Below are 20,774 nucleotides of genomic sequence, written 5' to 3'. Positions count from 1 at the left end.
TACAATTAATTTAAACAAAAATAAAACAAGAAATAGGTTATCTACTGAAACATTAACAGGGATTTTATACGCTAAAAATATTTTAAGTGCTCAAGAAAAATCATGTTTTGATTTCAATATCGATGAAGATATGTTAAAATATCATACAAGTAGTATGTATAAAATATAATTTTTAAAATAAATATATAATAAAATATATATATGACTGAGTTGTTATGTTTTTTTTTATTAAAATTTTATGAATTGCTTATGTACAGGGAAAATATGTATTGTTTATTACTATTTTCTTTATCATCATTATTTAGATTTAAATCAAGATGGATATTGTAATGTTATATTGAAATTTATATTAATAAAACTTTGTTTAACCAAATTTAATAATGATTCATTTTTACCTCTTTATGTTTCTTGATATGGTTCTATTACTGTATATAGTATATGGTAAACTATAATAATTTTATAAATGTTATGTTAAACACACTATTGTTAGACAAATGTTGATAGTTATTAGTTGGCAGTTGCTACCTACATATTACCTATTTTTATAATAATTATTTTAATTGAAAGTAGTTTTTTCATATCAACAATATTATCAATAAATATTATGAGATAACTGAGGATATTGATGAGAAAATCGAAACTTTCGATAGTTAAGATCGAAATTTTTGACCTCTTACATCTGGCAACACTGTTCACAGCCCACAGGAACGAGTCCCCGAGCTTAAAGACACGCTACTGTCAACAGGTAAAAATTAAATAAATAATTATAACTAAGAGTTAGTAATTTGATTGCATTGATTCATTAAATTGTACACATAGAAATATAATATGTAATAATATTTCCCGTATGTAAGACAATCACCAGGATATACCTACACCGACCAAGGCCTCAGACTACAAGGTCTCATAGACGAAAACACCATTGGGCAAATGGTAGAAAACAAACTACACAAAATGTGGGGATGGTTTACCACTCTTGGAACTTTCGTCTCCGGCCTATTAGGAATATTCTTTATTACTAAAATAATAATTAGTCTATTAAACACAGGACTTAACATCTCTTTACTTTACCAAACATTTGGATGGAGTTTAAAAATGTTAGCTGGTATCTTCACTAACTTAACGCAATTTATCATGCATAAACAACATGAAAATAAATTCAAAGAAAATATGAATGATAACAAAACCCATAAAGAAGATATAAAACTACAACTTCTACAACACCAAGATGCCTTTGGAAAACCAGAAAACAATTCACCTGAAGACAAACCAGAAATCAAATATGTCTAATGACAAAAAAAAAAAAAACATATCCTTATAACCATTTAACTATATAAACACTATTGTACCACATTAATCAAATTTTATACTTATTATTATATTTAATCAATATTTAATCACAATTATATTATATCAAATTTTTACAAAAAAACATTTTAACCATTATATTATTTAAAATACCATTTAACCTTTATTTTATAAAAACTATTTAACCATATTAATCAAATTATATAACTATTAATCATATAAAACATATTCAGCCAACAATGTCAATATTATATAATTTTTTCTCACTATCAATATTTAAAAATTTGTCCCAATTATATTATATTATGAGGACATAATATCAAAAAAAACTGAAGTGGATGTAATGATATCTAATTCATTGCGCCACACAGCTTCATGTTTTGATATCATCATAATAGTGCATCATCCGAAATTATAGGCTGTCGCTTTCACTTGGCTCAAGCTTGGTACAGGAAAATTCAATCACTAGGGTTAACTTCAGATTATAAGGATAACAAGTGGTTAAAATTTACATTTGGATTAACTTTTCTTGATCCAGGTGAAGTTTCCGATTGTTTCGTTGACGATTTTATGTCTGAAATTCCTGATGATCCTAAATACCGAGAATATGCAGATTATTTAGTAGATAACTACATCGGAGAAAATGCCAATTTTCCTCTAAACATCTGGGCAGCGTTTGCAGCTGATTTAACTAGAACCACCAATAACTGTGAATCTTTTCACTCGCATTTCAATGATCAATTTTATAAATCGCATCCTAATATTTTTACATTTTTAGAAATTTTAATAAAAACAGTTCAAACAGATGTTTATATTATAATCAACAGTTATGTTAAAAATTCTAACCCTCAAAAAACTGCACAAGTCAAAATCAGATTAAAAAAACTTTAAAAGCAATTGAGAATTATAAAAACTAAAATTTAACGCGTTATTAATATGTGCAAATAGTTGCATTTAATTACAATAAAGGTTAGGAAGATATGTTAAAAAAAATCTTTATTTATTTTTTATTATCTATTGAATTATTTTTAAAAAAATCGTATTATTGAGTATAATTTGATTAAAAAAATTGTATAGTAAATTATTATTAGAAAAAGAAAAATTGTAAAAATATATGTTTTGGTTCATTATAATTAATAAAAAATATGTAAGTACTACCTATTAACATCCAGTCACGTCTATGTGTCCTATCACTGGATAGCTTCCCTACTCGCCGTCTTATTGTCCGTCATATTTTGTTTTCATATTTGCTTAGGTATTGTATTTTTTTATATACAGATTTTAAATGTTATATTTATTTTTATATTTTAATAAAAAAAAAAAAGTAGTATTAACTATTAACTAATTTCAATTTGTATTACTCTGTAAAAAAAATGTTTTATACAGCTATTATTGATTATTATTTTAAAAACATTCGTATAACCAACTATGATTTAAATAAAATTGTATAGTTTTACCATGTAAATTTGGAGCAAATGGGCTGTCTGAAAAAACATAACTCTTTTATTTTGGCGCTAATGGGCTGTACCCTAAACGAATCCATTTTTTGGCGCAAATGGGTAACCCCCTTTCCGAATGTCAAATTTTCCATTTTGATGACGCAAAAGTACCATATTATCGGGCTTCCCCTTTTTCTGCCATAACCTTTCACCTACAGTGTATATAGAAATTTGCCTATATTTTCCGTCAAAAAAAAAAATGGGCCGTCACTCAGTTTTTGGTTAAAATCTACCCTTCCTTTTTCGGCTAGTGTCATTATTCGTCCAACACTTACAGTTCTCATTTCGGCCACTATTTCTTTTCAGCCAGTACAGTTTACTTTAAAACTTATAATTACAACAACAGAACTCAACTGTTTTGTTATTTAATTGAATATAGATTGCATTCAAAAATGTGATTTTTTCACAAAAATTATTTCCTGCACTGCAGTACAACCGCAATGTTGAAAAAAAATAGTTGCTAATAAAATGTAATATAATATTACATTGGTCGAATACGGATTAATATACCTTTATAATACCTGTATAATAATTATGATAGTAAAATATGTGTTTGTGAATAGGTCGAAAATTAAGATTTCATTTTGAAGAGTGAAAACTATAAAAATAGTAAAATTTATCAAACAAAAGTTAATTTTGATTGGACTAATGCAATATGTGTACATAAATATTTTATAACATTTTATTGCCAATTATTTTATTTTAATACAATTTTTAATACACAATTGTAAGCAATAATTTCATAAAAAATCACATTTTTTGATACAATCATGTAAATTAAATATCAAAATTGTTGAGTTCTCTTGTTATATTCATACATTTTAAAGAAAACTATACTGGTCTAAAAGAGGGCCTCCCAAAAGTCATATTTTAGATTTTTGTAAACCCTCATTGTAAAAATGTTGGTAATATATTATGATGCACCATGTAGATAATATTTTTACAACAGTGCCTTTTCATAATTAATAGGAAAGAGGAATGATTACAGTAGCTAAAATAGGTGCCCTAGTCAATAACTTGTGACAATAAGATGAAGTGTATTGTTATGAATTTACCTATTATTTTATTAAGCTTCCACTTGTTTAACTTACCTATAGATGTTTTCCATGAGCATAATGATAAAATTAATTATCTATATAAAATGTACATATATTTTTGTAATAATTTATAACATTATACATAACTCTAGTTATTTAATTTGTAAGAATATAATATTTTTAATTAAAAGTTATAGACTTTTAATTATTTTAGTTAAATCATTGTTATTTTTAAAATCATTGCCAATTGGAAATTGTGAATGTCTTCACATATTTTATATAGTAAGGGCTAAAGGGTTACTAAAATCTAAAAATCTGTTGAGATGGAAAATAAAAATAAAATATATTATTGTAAGTAGGTACTGGCGGTAAACGGACTTGGTGGAAAATAAAAGGGTCGATTTTCGATAAAAATTGGAACACCCTACCACAATGTATTATCATTGCAAAAATTATTAAATTAAATTCATATTTCATTAATTATAATGGTGTTTAACTGTTAAGGATGAATCGCTTGTACTAAAATCCACTCCGATACCTACTTGAAAATTCAAAATGTTATGCCAAAGTTTGTTCGTATTAAATTATTGTAGTAGGTAGTAGTAGGTACGCTTCAACGCTTCTGTAACTTACTTGATATTATTACAACTCGGGGTGTCGAGTAAATACTTGCAGCCAACAAGGCATTAAAAAATACAGGATGAAACTCAGCACTTTAGCAGACCATACAACATACTGTGACTCGCACAATATAACTCGATGTTATCATTCCGAGTTTTGTTCCGTTGGCTATGAAAGCTTAGGCTACATAGTACATATATATATATAATATATCCATACATATATATATATATATATTATCGTGCAGTTATTATCGTATACATCCGCAGCAGGAACGGGACCCGTTTGAGTACAATTTTAAAATGTTATTACGCAGTATTATTGTATAAGATAAATTTTAAATAAACCGTTTCGCGATAGGAGTAGTATTATTTATACGGAGCACACGTTGTATGTACACATATGTATAATATATTATAACCAGTCGCCGGCGGCCTCCATTGTTATTAATTATTATTATTAATCGTCCGGAAAGCTACGACGACGGAGGAAGGAACTCGGAAGATAGAGAAGAAGAAGAAGAGGATGAGCCGCATTACTATGTATGTATGTATATATATATATATATGTATAGTATACACGGTATGCCATATACATATTAGAACGTTACTATAATATTATACTACCTACTACTGCTTATATGCCAACCATAAATCTATAATAATCATACTACTGCTGTACGACAACGAATCTATACGATGATCTACGATGTTCGTAACAATAATAATATATATGTGCTAGTGTCCGGTAATGGAGACGTTATCCCAATAGATGAACTGCCCGAGCCACGCTGCACACATTGGTTAACGTCGTCGTAAACAACTGAACACAATATAATACGATATACGAATAAACAATAAACATCATCTCGCTACACGCGAGTCTTTTACGATAATTGCAGGTACCTACCAAATACCTATTATATTATATTATATTGTACAATTAACGCCACGTATATAAGTATATTATAGTTATTACACTACACAGAATATACAACGTCGCCGTATATTACAACAATATAATGTATTATTATTTATATACTTCCCGTTCGGCCCATCATTCGACCCGTTTTCCCATTTGCGCGCCGCCACGCCGTGCCGACCGGAAACGTTCTATAAAGTACAATAAATTATAATATATATATAATATGCGCTCTCACATCCGATCGCCGGCAATAATAATTCAGTATCGCGCATAATACCGCCACCACTACTGTCGGACAGTATAATATTATAATCGTATATCACTCGTTATTATATTATAATATAAACCATGTATAGGCATGCATTCAGAGCTGGATTTGAGGGTGGGCATTAAGGACGAATTTCCGGGAGCCTGTTATTTTATTTTTTTTGTAATGGGGCGCATAAAATTACATTGGGTTTTTTATTGATAGATTTCAAAAATAACTAAAAAAATTGTAATGCATTACAATTTATTGCAAGTATAGATAGCCACTTATTTATATATTTGTAAAAAATGAATATGCAGAAGATGTGACTTTTGTAGTACGTGCTACGACTGCTACGAAGACGATTTGATGGGATAAGGAAGATAAATGTATTTGATCCCGGGACTCACGATCATTTTTGTTTTGGGCTGCCAAAATCCTAAATCCAACATCGCATAATATTAATATATTCTTCGTACTTATTTATATGTATATAGAACCTATCGACGGGGAGTGTATAGTGTACAGTCTACAGACAACTAATAATACATTAATACATATATATATCATATTATGTACCTATTATTATTATTAAATCTCCACCTGTATATATGTATAGATACATAATATATATTAATATCGCGCGTGTGTGAACATTGGATGAACGATAACCGGATTGGGATGTGTGTGTGTATGGATTTATAGCCAGTCGTCCTAACAATACGGCCTCGCGGTCCAAATAATTAAGTCGTTACATAGTTATCTCGACACTCGGTCGTACTGCGTTATAATACTCGTACGTGTATTATATATTTAATATACATTATAATAAGTAATAACTATATAATGAAGTCGTGTATATAGTATTTACGGTACGGCACGTCGACGGCGCACACACTGGGGGCGGGAGTTTTTTTTTTAACAATAAAACGGGTTTTTTTTTCATAAGTTTCACTTCGCACAGGACAAGGTTCTTATTATTACAGCACACAGTCGTATAGAGCGGCAGGCGTTAAAAACAAGACAAAAAAATCGTATACGTATTTATAATAATCGTTCCCGTTGAACATTTTTGGTGGCAAAGGGATCATTAAATATAATATATTATAAATATATATTATATATGAAATATATAGAATTGTTCCAAGTTCAAAAAATCGAACCAAATTTTAAAAAATCAAACGCACAAAGTTAAAACTCCAAAAAAAATTGAAACGTCAAACGTACAAACAAAAAATAAGTACGATAGTGATTATTTTTAAATTTTTATTTTATCTTTTGTTTGTTTTATCGAAGACAAATTGTATATGCTCAAGATAATGACATACGTTGGCTACCTTGCTGCCCATCATTGCAAAGGGCAACGATTGTTGCATGAAATGTGGAGCTACTATGTGCCTAGTCCTGACTTTACTGTAGCATTGACTTGGAACCAAGGAGGTTCCTGACAGTGGAAAACGAATGTTGCAAACCGAGTCACACAGATAACCGAGGTTTTCGAGCCTCAAAGCTGGACTCACAGTACCACTTAATCCAGCGGATTCCCTTTCACATGGAGTAGCCGCTAAGGAGTTGATGTCCATGCGCAACTAGACACTTGGGGGCTCTGAAGTCAAATATAAAATGGGGCCTCATAGCCAAAAATGTAAATTTCTTAAGCAATCAAATTTACACTGTACACCGCTTCTTCCCCACCCATAAGGTAATCAAAACCTTTCGTCAATTCTATATATTATATACCTATACATAGCGAAATGGAAATCTTTGTCAAGGATTGGCTCCGAAAATGCGTAATCGATTTGGCTGATTTTTTTTTTTTTGTTGTGTTCGTAATTAATAAATATTAATAGATATGAAAGACAATTTTATGAAAATCCACCGGAAAAGTAGAAAATCTGGAAAGCAAAAATACAGTTGTGGCGTTATCTGTTAAATCATTTTTAACGGACAGCAACAAAGTGCATGGGGTGAGCTAGTAATTTCATAAAATTAAAAATAATTTTTGTGAACTATTTTTTTTTTTTTAATACTATACATTTATAAAATTGAATCAATATTAATATTTCTGGGGATTTTTGTAAAAAACCATCTTCAAAATGCCCTACAAAATATTGAGAAAAAATAATAGTAGAGAATATCTACTCTTGGTAGTTAATATTAAGCACATAATATAATCTAATACAATTCAGATTTCAAATGTGCCAATATAAAATATATGCCGAAGTACAGTTAATTTTTTTATATACCTATCATCCTTGCCAACAGTTCAATAATTATACACTATATTAAAAAGTACAAGTTTTGATGTTTATAAAAAGGACTTGGATTCTTTCTATTGATAGTCACCTCGACTAATTTCTAATTATTCTTTATTTTTAGAAAATAAACAGTATCACATAATATACAATTACCTAATTAATTATTATATTTCTCAGTTTTATCAAATAAAAAACAATTAATTAGTTAGAAGGCATATAATTTAGTTATTAATTATTTTAGCATTATATATTATATATTTATAATATTTTATAAATAAATTAAGATATAAGTACCTACTAGTAAACAGAAGACATTTCATGTTTACAAATATTATCATATTTTTGAAAATATGTATACAAAACAATATATATATATAGACTACCTCTACACTTATTTACTTGTACTTGCATTTTTAATTTCAATTTTCTTTTAGATGAGCCACTCGGGTACTGTCTCGACTACATAATTGTTATGTAAAACAATTTTTATTTTGTATCTACACACTACACGTTTATACGTCTACACTATAATAATTTGTCTATTCACTTGGTTGAAAATTATAGGTATCTAATTAATTCAATAGTTAAAACCGCGACGGCCGACGACTAGTTAGTAAGTAGTAACTAGACATTTACTATTTTCCAGTATTAAAATATTAAATAATATAAATATGTGTCTATGCCACTAAGTCAACTTTATTAGATATACGAATTACGAGTTCACTAAACAATGGTGACTTCCGATTGGTGAACAAATAACGAAAATAATAAATACTAAAGAGTCCCAAATATGCTCAAAAAATGAGCATTATTAATATCTATTATTAACTAATAAGTATATAATAAGAATAACTATAAATAGTAACAGTCCCAAGTCCTCACTCTGCCGCTCCACCAAACTTCGGCTATAGCTCGTCAATATAATAGTTTATTATTGGAGTTGTGAAAACGAATTTATGTTTATAGGAAGAAATTATTATTTAGATACTTTGATTTTATGAACACTATTCTTTTATTATTTAACCATGGTAATTGGTAATGATTTTATAATATTACTAGGTGACCCGGCAAACGTTGTTTTGCCATATAAATAATTTCCTAGTAATTTCTAGTGTAGACAAAAAATAGCTTACTTATTGTAAGTATGTATGTATGTTAGAATGTGTATATTGTATGTATGTAAGAATGTGGTATATGCGTGAAATAAGCATGGAGCGCTGTGAACGATGAGGGAATATAAAAATAACAAAAGGCAAACATTATTTTTAAGTTATATTATAATTTATTCCTTTAAATTATATATCATTAATTAAACAATTACGACAGTAACACTATTAAACAATATCAATCTCTTAATGCTATAGCGTGAACAATATTTTTTGTCAACGTTACTACTACACTTGATGCATAAACAATAATGATGGCCGACAACTGTGTAGGGAGTGAGAAAGAAAGGAGACCGGCTTCGTTCTCATCCCTACTCCGTGCTGTTTACTCGGTCAGAAGTGACACCTGTAGACATCTGGCGGGGATAACTAATTAAATGACGATACATCAGTTTTCGACCGGAGAGGAAAAATGATTAAATTACTAAAATGGCTATTAAAAAATAAGGGTTGATCGTAGAAGGGTGAAAATTGAGGATTGTATGTATTTTTGTATGTTGTATCATAAAAAAATAGAAATTAAAAATTTTGTCTAAAAAATAAAAAAAAAAATTTAGGGGTGGACAACCCCTAACATTTAGGGGGATGAAAAATAGATGTTGGCCGATTCTCATAGATACCGGATAAGCACAAAAAATTTCATCAAAATCGGTCAAGCCGTTTCGGAGGAGTATGGCAACGAAAACTGTGACACGAGAATTTTATATATTAGATTAAATCAATAACTCCCGGACCGTAGTGTAATAACTAGGGCCCGGATTTTTATGCAAATGCATATTCTTCTACATTTGACGTATAATAATTCTGATTAAATATCTTGACATTTCGTAAAACGTAGATTCTACTGTTAATTTTTAATTTTGCATATTTTTGCATATTTGCATCAAAATGCATAATAATTGCATATTTCGGGGTAATTACATAAAATGTGCATATTTAATAAATACTTGTGGCTTGGCGTGGCGCGTTGGCTGCTACCAGTCGCGGAATACGATAAAATATTTTAAATTTTTCTCGAAGTTTGATATACATGCCGATTTTTCCCGATCGTCGACGTTCCTGACAAATATAATTCGACCGAATAAAACAAAATATTTTATTAAAGGGAATTCCGTGACAGACGTATAGACGTATTATAGACGTTATCTTATAGAAATATATATATATATATATATCATAATCTGATTTCTGGGACATGCGATTAAGCTAACATAATATTAAAGTAATATTAGTTACTGGCTGTTGTTCGTCGGTGTAGTGTGTACAGTGTACGGTATATTTTGTTTAAAAAATCTAACTAGTGACTTTTATTTTTATATAATGCCTAAAGTAAATAATGCTTCCCGGTACGTAAATGAATATCCAACCATATTTAAAACAGACGGAAATATTCTATTTTGCAATTTTTGTTGTATAAATGTGTCATGTAATAGAAAGTCTCAAGTGGTACAACATTTAGAAACTGCAAAACATATATCGAATCGCAGATTGAAAGAAGAAAAGACCACTCAACCTTTCATAAAAAAAACATTTAATCAGGTCAGAACTAATAATCAAAATACAAATGAGTTTAACAAAGATTTATGTAATATTATGGTGGCTAACGATATTTCACTTTTTAAATTAAACAATCCACAGTTTAAATTGTTTTTTGAAAAATATCTGAAATTCAAATTACCAGATGAATCTACCCTTCGAAAGAACTATTCACCTTTATGCTACGATGAAGTTTTATGTAAAATTAGGAATGAAATAGGGAATAGTCCAATTTGGGTTTCCATCGATGAGACAATTGATGTACAGGGACGATATGTTGCTAGTGTCATAATTGGGAAATTATCATCTGAAGAATGTACAAAACCAATTGTTTTAACGGTTGAGCAATTACAAAAGGCAAATTTTCAAACAATTTCCCAATTATTTAATGACTCCATGAACATTTTATGGCCCGAAAAAATATTTTATGAAAAAGTATTGTTGTATGTAACAGATGCTGCTCCGTACATGGTTAAATCTGGCGAAGCTCTTAAAGTATTTTACCCTAAATTAATTCATGTAACGTGCATGGCTCATGGACTACACAGAGTAGCTGAAGTCATAAGAGAAAAATATCAAAATGTCGATCGATTAATTTCAAATACTAAAAAGATATTTTTAAAAGCACCTTCACGTGTAAATACTTTCAAAGAAATGTATCCCAATTTGAGTTTACCTCCACAACCAATTTTAACTCGTTGGGGTACATGGCTTGAAGCAGCAATTTATTATGGGAAATATTTCAATGAGGTAAAATGTGTTATTAACACTTTAAAGCAAAATGAAGCGAAGTGTATTGAAAACGCACGTAGTTTATTTCATAATAAAGAGTTGAAAAATGAGCTTGCCGTTATTACAACACACTTTCAGTGTTTAATAGATACAATAACAAAACTAGAGAAATCGAATGTTACTTTAAGAAATAGTTTATTGCTCATAGAAAATATTAAAATTAAATTCGAAGAAGGAGGGCCAGGAATAGATTTCGCTAGATCTAAATTTAAAAATGTGTTGTCAAAAAATCGTGGATATTTAACATTGAAAAAAATCGATGGTATAATCATTGATTATAAATACTATAGATTGCTCACTGGCCGGGTAAACACGTTGCGCGAAAAATGGATGTTGCCGTTATGAAGCGCTCTCGTCGACGAATTAGTTAGTGGATGTCGACGTTGTAATCGCTAGTGTCGACTGTCGAGTCCGTCGCGCCGCGCCGTTGCGGTCGTACGTCGACCAGTGTTGCCAGATGTACGGTTTGGATCGTACTTCTACGGTAATTTAGAGCAAAGTACGATCTACGATCTTACTTTGAGGATCGTACGTAAATATACGATCTTACAAATTACAACAGACCATCGTCATTTATTTAAATCCATTCTAATCATAGGCTATGGATGGAGCCATGACCATCAGCTCGACTGAGTAAATAATCCGAAGCACATTTAAATACATAAATATATGCACATATAATATATAATATAATATTATTATGTATTTATATAATGATAACTGATAAGATATATCTTAAACCTAGTATTTTTTATCGTTCTACCGTCTTGATAAGAATCACGATTTAAGATAGAATCATAGAACAATATTAATTTATAACTTGATAACTGATAAGTGCAATCTAGACATCAAGTGATCAGAAAAGTTATGGCAAATACTATTTATTATACTAAACTCATAGTTAGTAGTTACTAGTTAGTAGTCTTTGTTGGTGTTGCGTCTTTCTATTTACAATGTCGGACATAGAAGATACGCCAGAGGTTTGTTTAGATTGATTTATTAGTAATTTGATTAATCATTTATATTTGAGATAAAATACTCCTAACCAGGTGTTTGAAGAAGGACCGTCGACACCAAAAAAGAAAAGAGCTCAAAGAAATGAACTCTCTAAACTTGAAAAAGAAAAACACAGAAAGCAAAAATATCGTCAAGAATGGGAGAGCAAGAAGGAATATAAAGGTTGGCTTAAACCTGAAAGGGATAATCCGTTTAAGGCCAAATGTATCATATGTAACGTGAGTTTTGTCTCCGAACTTAGTTGCATAAAAAAACATTGTAACAGTTCTAATCATATAAAGTCACTAAAATGTAGTTCATCTCACTCTAAAAACATTATGTCAAATTTTCAATCGATGGCGACACCAAATCCATTAAATAATGCAGTCAAAACCGCAGAAATTAAATTATCCTCTCTTTTAGCTGAACATAACGTAGCATTTTCATTAATCAACCATTTAGAGCCCTTATTAAAAGAAATTTTTCCAGACTCTAAAATTTGTAAAGAAATGAAATTGAAACGAACTAAAGCTACAAACATTATCACAAATGTAATTGCTCCTGTTGAAAAAGAAATGTTAAGTCTAAAATTGAATAATAGTAAATTTTCAATTATGATTGATGAGTCAACCGATGTTGCTTGCATATCTACTATGTGTGTTGTAGTAAGGTTTTTTGATACAGAGTCCAAGATCATTGTAACAAGGTTTTGGGACTTAGTACAGGTCTTTGATGTAAAAGATCCAGAGACAGTTGATAAAGGAGCAACTTCGGAAAATCTGTTTAATAAATGTATTCAGTCATTTGAAAATTATAAAGTTGATGTAAAAAATATTGTTGGATTTGGTTCAGATGGCTGTTCGGCAATGATGGGGTCTAAAAATTCTGTTTCAAGCCGGTTGAAAACCTCATTCCCAGGAATCTTTATAATGAAATGTATTTGTCATTCTCTACATTTATGCTGCAGCGAAGCATGTAAGTCCTTGCCCCGTAGAATTGAAGATTTTGCCCGAAATGTGTTTAATTTTTTCAGCCACAGTAGCAAGCGACAGAGCCAATTTATAGAGTTTCAAAATTTCTTTAATATTTCTGTACATAAATTGTTGCACCCATCTCAGACGAGGTGGTTGTCACTATTTGCTGTTGTCCAGCGTATTTTGGAACAGTGGATGGCTTTGCATTCATATTTTAATGAAAAGTGGTTTTCAGAAAAACTTGTTGCAGCAGAAAATATTTATACCCAACTGAATGACCCATTTACAAAAATGTATTTTTTTTTCTTGGAATGGGTGTTGCCAAAATTCAGTACATTAAACCAATATTTCCAAACTGAGCAAGTAGTATTAAATAATTTAAATGAAAAAATGGAATTAGTTTACAAGGAATTATTACTATGTTACATGAAAAGGGACTATGTTCTCCAAACTCCATTAGCTACATTGAACCCTTCTGATCAAAGTAAATTTATCAGTCCTTCAGAAGTTTATTTAGGAGTTAAAGTCCTTACTCATACAAAAACCGCAGCTATAGTACAAAGACCAGATTTACTAAAAGAATTCATTTCTAGATGTGTTGATTTTCTGAAAGTTAACTGTGTACAAATAAATAAACGTTATGATTTTTCTAATCCAATTTTACGATTATTAAATTTGTTAACACCAAAAGTAGCTCTTTCTTCAAAAACTAGGATTGAATATCCATCTGTGTTATGCCTTACACATCTACTGCCTAGAATGGTGAATCAAGATCAAATTCAACTTATTGATGATGAATGGCGAACATTACCATTAGTGGCTTTACCAGAAAATATTAAACTAGAAAATCAGCCTGATAAATTTTGGTCATTAATACTTGATTTGGAATCAGCTCAATTCAAGGAACTTGCTACATTTGCTTTGAATGCATTTTGTCTGCCTCACTCTAATGCTAGCTGTGAACGAGTTTTCAGTAAAATTAATTGTATTAAAACAAAATCTAGAAATCGATTGATTGTTAAAACGGTAGCTTCCACAGTTATAGCTAGTGAATGCATTAAAAAAGAAAATGGGAACTGCATTAAATTTAAAGTAAAATAATTTGCATCAAAATGCATAATAATTGCATATTTCGGGGTAATTACATAAAATGTGCATATTTAATAAATACTTGATAAAATATTTTAAATTTTACTCAAAGTTTGATATACATGCCGATTTTGCCCGATCGCCGACGTTCCTGACAAATATAATTCGACCGAATAAAACAAAATATTTTATAAAAGGGAATTCCGTGACAGACGTATAGACGCATTATAGACGTTATCTTATAGATAAATATATAATATATATATATATATCATAATCTGCGAGAATTTTGCGAGAGTTAAATAAATTTGTGTGTACGGTTTTGAACCAGAAAAACGAACTTGGTTGTACGGTTTTGAACGAGAAAAACGAACTTTTTGATAAGACTGTACGATCGTTACAATTTCATAATCTGGCAACACTGACGTCGACTGGCGGGCTCATCGTATTTATACTCGTATGTCGGGAATATGCCGGGTCACTGGGATTTCACTATATTTGTATACTTGTCTATGATTGGGATTTGGGACTACTATGCATCGTCAGTCGTCATATACTCGCATCATTCAATCAATCAATAATCATTTATTATTTAAATTTAGTTTAAACAACGCACAGGCGCTTAGCGTTAGCAAAAAACCAAATTTAATATGGGATTAAGGCCGCATAGTATTAGGTCCTATAGACTCCTAGCAAAAGGCCAATAGGGTTTGAGCCTACGACATAAGTTCGCTAAAGGCACAATATTTGGAAGTACAGATTTTATAAGTTCCTAAAAAAATGTTTTTAAGAAGTTTTTCATACAATACATCAGATAATTTTAATTAAAATACAACCTAATGGTATTAAAATACTGCATTACGATAAAATCGGACCAGAAAATAAATGTATATGAAATTGTTATTACTACATACAAATATTTATACTACTTAGGTACAGTTTACAACATTACAACTACATACGGCCCTACCTAATACCATTGATTATAAATACTAGTAACGCAAATAGTAAAAACCAGCGTTGTTTTAATGATATACGTAACAAATTGTACATATTTAAATTTTTTAAATAGAAAATTATTATTTAAAAAAATTTAATTATACTCTTCTTTATTATGTATACAAATTATTTAATTTTTTTTCGACATTACAAGAATGCAGGCCAATCATAAGTAAACGGTACCATTGATTATAAATTTATAAAGTATTATAGTAAGAATGTAAGAGTATTTAGGTAGGTACTATTTATAGTTTTTATAACCAATGACGGTACCTATTTAGTATTTACATAGTATTTACATAGTATTTTTATTTTTATATTCCCATTCATTCAATTTTATTATTAGTTATTACTTATTAGTTATTATCATTATTATTACTATTTGTATATTAAAGCAAAACAATAATACAAATATTGGAGTAGTAAGTAGTAACTTAGTCGTCAATGAGCCTTTATCGTGAACGTTAGTCGCCGTATTCGTCATTCAAATAATTGTTGTTAAATTTGTATTCCTTATTTTACGATTAAAATAATCATGTCTGGTCAAAAGTGTCAGTATTTTAACTGTGGCAAATCAAAAAGAAATAACCCCGACTTAAGTTTTCATACTTTTCCAAGCGATGAACACTCAATGAAAACTTGGATTATTCATTCGGGTAAGTTATTAATTTATTATATTTATATTCTACAAAAGTGATTGAAATTTACATTTGTAAGTTAAAAATACCAACTATACATTTTAAGTAGGTACTTATAGCACATAAAACTAAATTTTAAAACATAATTTTTAATTTAGGAAATATGGCTTTAGTCAATTTAAGCCCAAAAATACTGCGCAAGAGATATATCTGTAGTGACCACTTTGATAAAAATATGTTTATGCATCCAAATCAAAAAATACGAAAACTAATTCCGAATGCTACACCAATCAAATTTGCTATGAATAACTCCGGAAATTCAAATAAATGTAAGCTTAAATATACCATTGATTATAAATATAGGTACTAGACACTAGTAGTTTAATAAATGATTATACTTTTCATAACCTTATTGATTTGTAACTTAAAATTATTGAAAACATGTTCCAAAAAGGTTCTCCAAAATGTGACAATATTCAAAACGCAAACTTTGAAACACCTATTAAAAGGATGAAACCGATGGAAATCAAAGGACGCATACTGGATTTCGATTCATCAGGTACTACTTATTACAGTTATTATACATTTATCTAACTAAAATTTTTTAACTTTTAATGCTTATAAATAAAGATCGTATACCTATAGAATTTTTATCTTAAATATTTTGTAACTTATTTTATATAAAACTTAAAATAACTGTTTATATTACCATTTTTTCTATACTCCAAGTTAAACATTTTTTTACTATTTTAGAGCTATTTATATACACATAAGAAATTTTATATTTGTAATAGTTATCGAAACACTTGAAAATGTTGGTTCAAACATAATTAACAGGTTAACCGCTATGTGTACCATTTTTGGTAAGTACATGGTTGATTAGCCATTCTTGCTAATCCAAAAAGTAGCGAACATGCCTTATTTGCTACGGACCTAAAACTTTATGAAAAAGTTTGATATTTTTATTTTAGTTTATTATGTGATTAAATAATGTGTTTTTATATCGAAATTAATGATTTTCAATCGTGTACCAAATATGGTACACGTAGCCCCCTGGGAAAGTCAGAACTAAATATAATTCGATAATTAATTATAATTTCGTTACTAAGGTAATATCCTTGAATAGTATCTGTCAATAACACTATTTTTGACCACTCGTTGAGTGCGTTTTCATAACTGATAATGATTTTGTATTATAAATTGTAAAATACGATTGTTGGGAAAAAGTATATTTTTAGACTTGTATACAAATAATACCTATTGAATTGTTATCTTGTTATACATTTTTCTGTTCCTTGATAGTTGTTAGTTATCGTATACGCGCGTACGTGGTCGTTAGTGTTTTATAATATTGCGTGTGTAATAAAAACAAAATGAATCGTAATGAAATTTCTAGTTTATTAGATTTATCTTCAGAAAGTTCGTTTGACGATACTGACGAAGATCCCAACTGGAATGATGAAGATGTGTACAGTAGTTCCGAGGATGAGTCTTCTGCTTCTCCTGTGATGCGTGGAGATGGTAATGATTGGAATAATGTTATAGACGAACAACCAAATTCTAATGTAATTTATAATCCAAATAATGAATGTGTTGGGATAAATGAGGATATTGTTGAAACAATGATTGACTGTAGCCCTTATGATTTTTTTGCATTATTTTTTGATGACGAAGTTTTAAAACTTATAGTACTCGAGACTAATCGGTATGCAAATGATAAAAGAAATTCATGCAATCTATCTCGTAATGCTCGAATAAAAAAGTGGAAAGAAACCGATGTAAAAGAAATTAAAACTTTTTTCGGTTTAGTTATATGGATGGGATTGGATAAAATGCCTACCATAGGCCTTTATTGGAGAAATACAACGTTATTTTCGAGCAACATTCCTCAATATATGTCGAAAACCCGTTTTGAATTACTACTAAGTGTATTACATTTTTCTGATAATAATACAGCTACATCTTATAACCGTTTGTATAAAATTCAACCACTTATTGATTTGCTTGTCTATAAATTTAATGCAGCACTTATACCTAATGATTCAATGTGTATTGATGAGTCAATGGTTCCGTTTTCGGGACGACTGTTATTTAGACAATACAATGCATCTAAAAGACATCGCTATGGTATAAAAATTTTTAAATTGTGCACTACTGATTTTTATACTTCAAAATATAAAATTTATAGTGGAAAAGAAGCTTCCGACAATACTTCAGTTGCTACTAAAGTGGTGTTTGAACTATTATCGGACTACTTAGATTTTGGACGAACTTTATATGCCGATAATTGGTACAACAGTATAGACCTTGCTGAAAAATTATTGGATAGAAATACTCATTTGGTGGGAACTTTACGAAAAAACAGAAAACGGATTCCAAAAGAAATAGTGACAACAAAATTGAAAAGAGGTGAAATGATAGCTAAACAGAATGGCCTTGGTGTAACAGTTCTAAAATGGAAAGATAGAAGAGATGTTCTCATGATTTCAACTAAACATGGTAATTCAATGAACGAAGTTCAAATGAAACGTGGAAAAAAAATAAAATCTAATGTGATTATTGATTATAATTTATAACCGTGGCAAAGGATTGATTGATGTAAGTGATCAGATAGGTGCTTACCACACCTGTTTGCGTAAAGGAGTAAAATGGTATCGTAAAGTAGCCTTTGACATAATATGTAATACAGCAGTAGTAAATGCATTTAGTCTTTACAAAGCAGTCACCAATAACAACAAATCTATTACACAATTTAGAGAAGACATTGCTCTCGACATGGTTAAAAAAAAAGAGGTCAACTCGCAACAAACATCTACAATTATACCACACCATACTTTAGTCAAAGATAAAAAAAGGGCAAGATGCTATGGATGTTACAGGCAATGTTGCCGTGAAGAAGGTAAAACATTAAATTATTGAATATTATTGGGGCGATGTATATTTCTACTATTTTGATTTTATTTTGTTATAGGCACGATCAATGCAAGAAAAAAAGCAAAACGTGTACACACAAAATGTGAAGTATGTGAAAGATATTATTGTCTACAATGCTTTTCAACGAACCATAATATTAAAGTAAAATAATCATTAGTTATATTTCTAATCATAATGTATATTATAAAATGTAATATAATTAAATTATAATTATAATATTATTAGAATACATACATTATTTAAAATTAAAATTGTTTTTTTTATTTTTTTTACCTTAAAAAATGAATTCATAAGATATCTATGGGCTGGTCGAAAATTTGTTTGTCTGGTGGGCTACGAAATATTTTCCTGTGTTAAAATCGTATTTACGTGTACTATAATAGGTACACTTAACACTTTTTGGCAAAGACTCCCGTGTACCACTACTGGCACACAAAAACTTATTGGAAAAACAACAAGTGTACCAAAAATGGTACACGTGGCGCTTTTGGCAATGTACTGAAAAATGACGTAGCAGTTAACCTGTTAAGATAAGTTTATATAGTCATGATTTTTTTTTTTTGTGTGTAGTAACTTTAAAACCAGGCCGTTTGAAATGTTCAAGTTTGACTAAATGTTTGTATACGCATTTTCTATACACCTATACTATAACAGTTATTTTTTATTTTTACAAGAAATATACTACAATATTAATATGTAGGTATCAATTTCTGTACTTGCTAAAATTTTCAAAATATGTTAACTCACTTTGAGGTGTTTACAGACACCCACCAATCCACTTTTTTTTCGAGGAAGGAATAAGGAATGTTTTCTTAAATTTTAGATTCTGAGCGGAGCGAAGAATGTATTGATTTTACTAGTATGTTGCTTTTTTTTTTTTTTGTGTGTCTGTGTACACGATATCTTGTCGAAATTTCGATTTTCAACTTCAGTAGCTTTTCGGGTTTGAAAGTGAATCTAGTTAGTGCATTGGTAGGTCATTTTTTGAAATTCCCATTAGTTTTCGAAAGCACAGGAAAAAAACCAAAAAAAAAATTAACGAAAAACGGGAATTTTTATGCAAAATCAAATTTAAAAAAAATCGATTTTAGATATTGGTGTAACTCTAAAACTAATTACCGTAGAAACATGAAATTTTCACAGAATGTTTATACAAGCATTTTCTATAAATGATAACAATTGATTTCAAATCTTTTTAAGTTATTTATAGACATTTGAAATTTTCAATCTTTTTTATTTTATTTTATAAATGACAATAACATTTTATTTGTTGGATAAAAAAGCTCCAAAATTTGATACAAGACTTCTAATATATTGTTACAATAGTTGTTAAAATACATAGTCACAATTTTTTTTTAATAAGCATTGAAAGTTCGAATTTTGACAAAATACGTAAAAATCACGAAAATTTGCAATTTATTTTAAGTTCGAAATTCATAAAAATTGTTCTTTTCAAATCTAAAGTTTGAAAATTCTATACAAGATTCTTCATAAGTTTGTCTACTTTTATCAAAAAAAAAATTTCTACCGGAATTTCAAATTAAATTTCTATGAGCATTTTGTTGTACCCTGTATATACTAGACACCCTGTATGCGATATGTGCGTTCGCTGGATAACGCAATGGCCTACGTGACTGTGGGAAGTGCGTTGGTCAGCGAATTCGCCGTGCAAGGACCCATACGGTTCCCACGGACGGGGCCGTGTCGGCAGTCGGAGTACGGACTCGAGTTAGACAGAACCTCTATAGTGTAGACA

General features: G+C 29.6%; 1 protein-coding gene across 1 annotated transcript in view; it reads left to right on the top strand.

Moving 5' to 3' along the window:
- Positions 1-17,457: 17,457 nt before the first annotated feature.
- LOC111041284 overlaps positions 17,458-20,774 on the top strand; it is a 5,996-nt gene continuing 2,679 nt past the window's right edge. Inside the window, exons 1-3 of the mRNA XM_022325514.1 lie at positions 17,458-18,170; positions 18,273-18,583; positions 18,672-18,983. Coding sequence (XP_022181206.1) covers positions 17,458-18,170; positions 18,273-18,583; positions 18,672-18,983 — 1,336 coding nt within the window. The remainder of the gene's footprint in view (positions 18,171-18,272; positions 18,584-18,671; positions 18,984-20,774) is intronic.

This window comes from Myzus persicae, unplaced genomic scaffold (genome assembly GCF_001856785.1).
Source record: "Myzus persicae strain clone G006 unplaced genomic scaffold, MPER_G0061.0, whole genome shotgun sequence".
Lineage (NCBI taxonomy): Eukaryota > Metazoa > Arthropoda > Insecta > Hemiptera > Aphididae > Myzus > Myzus persicae.
Note: the sequence above shows the minus strand (reverse complement) of the source record. Positions and strands in the feature narration are given on the sequence as shown.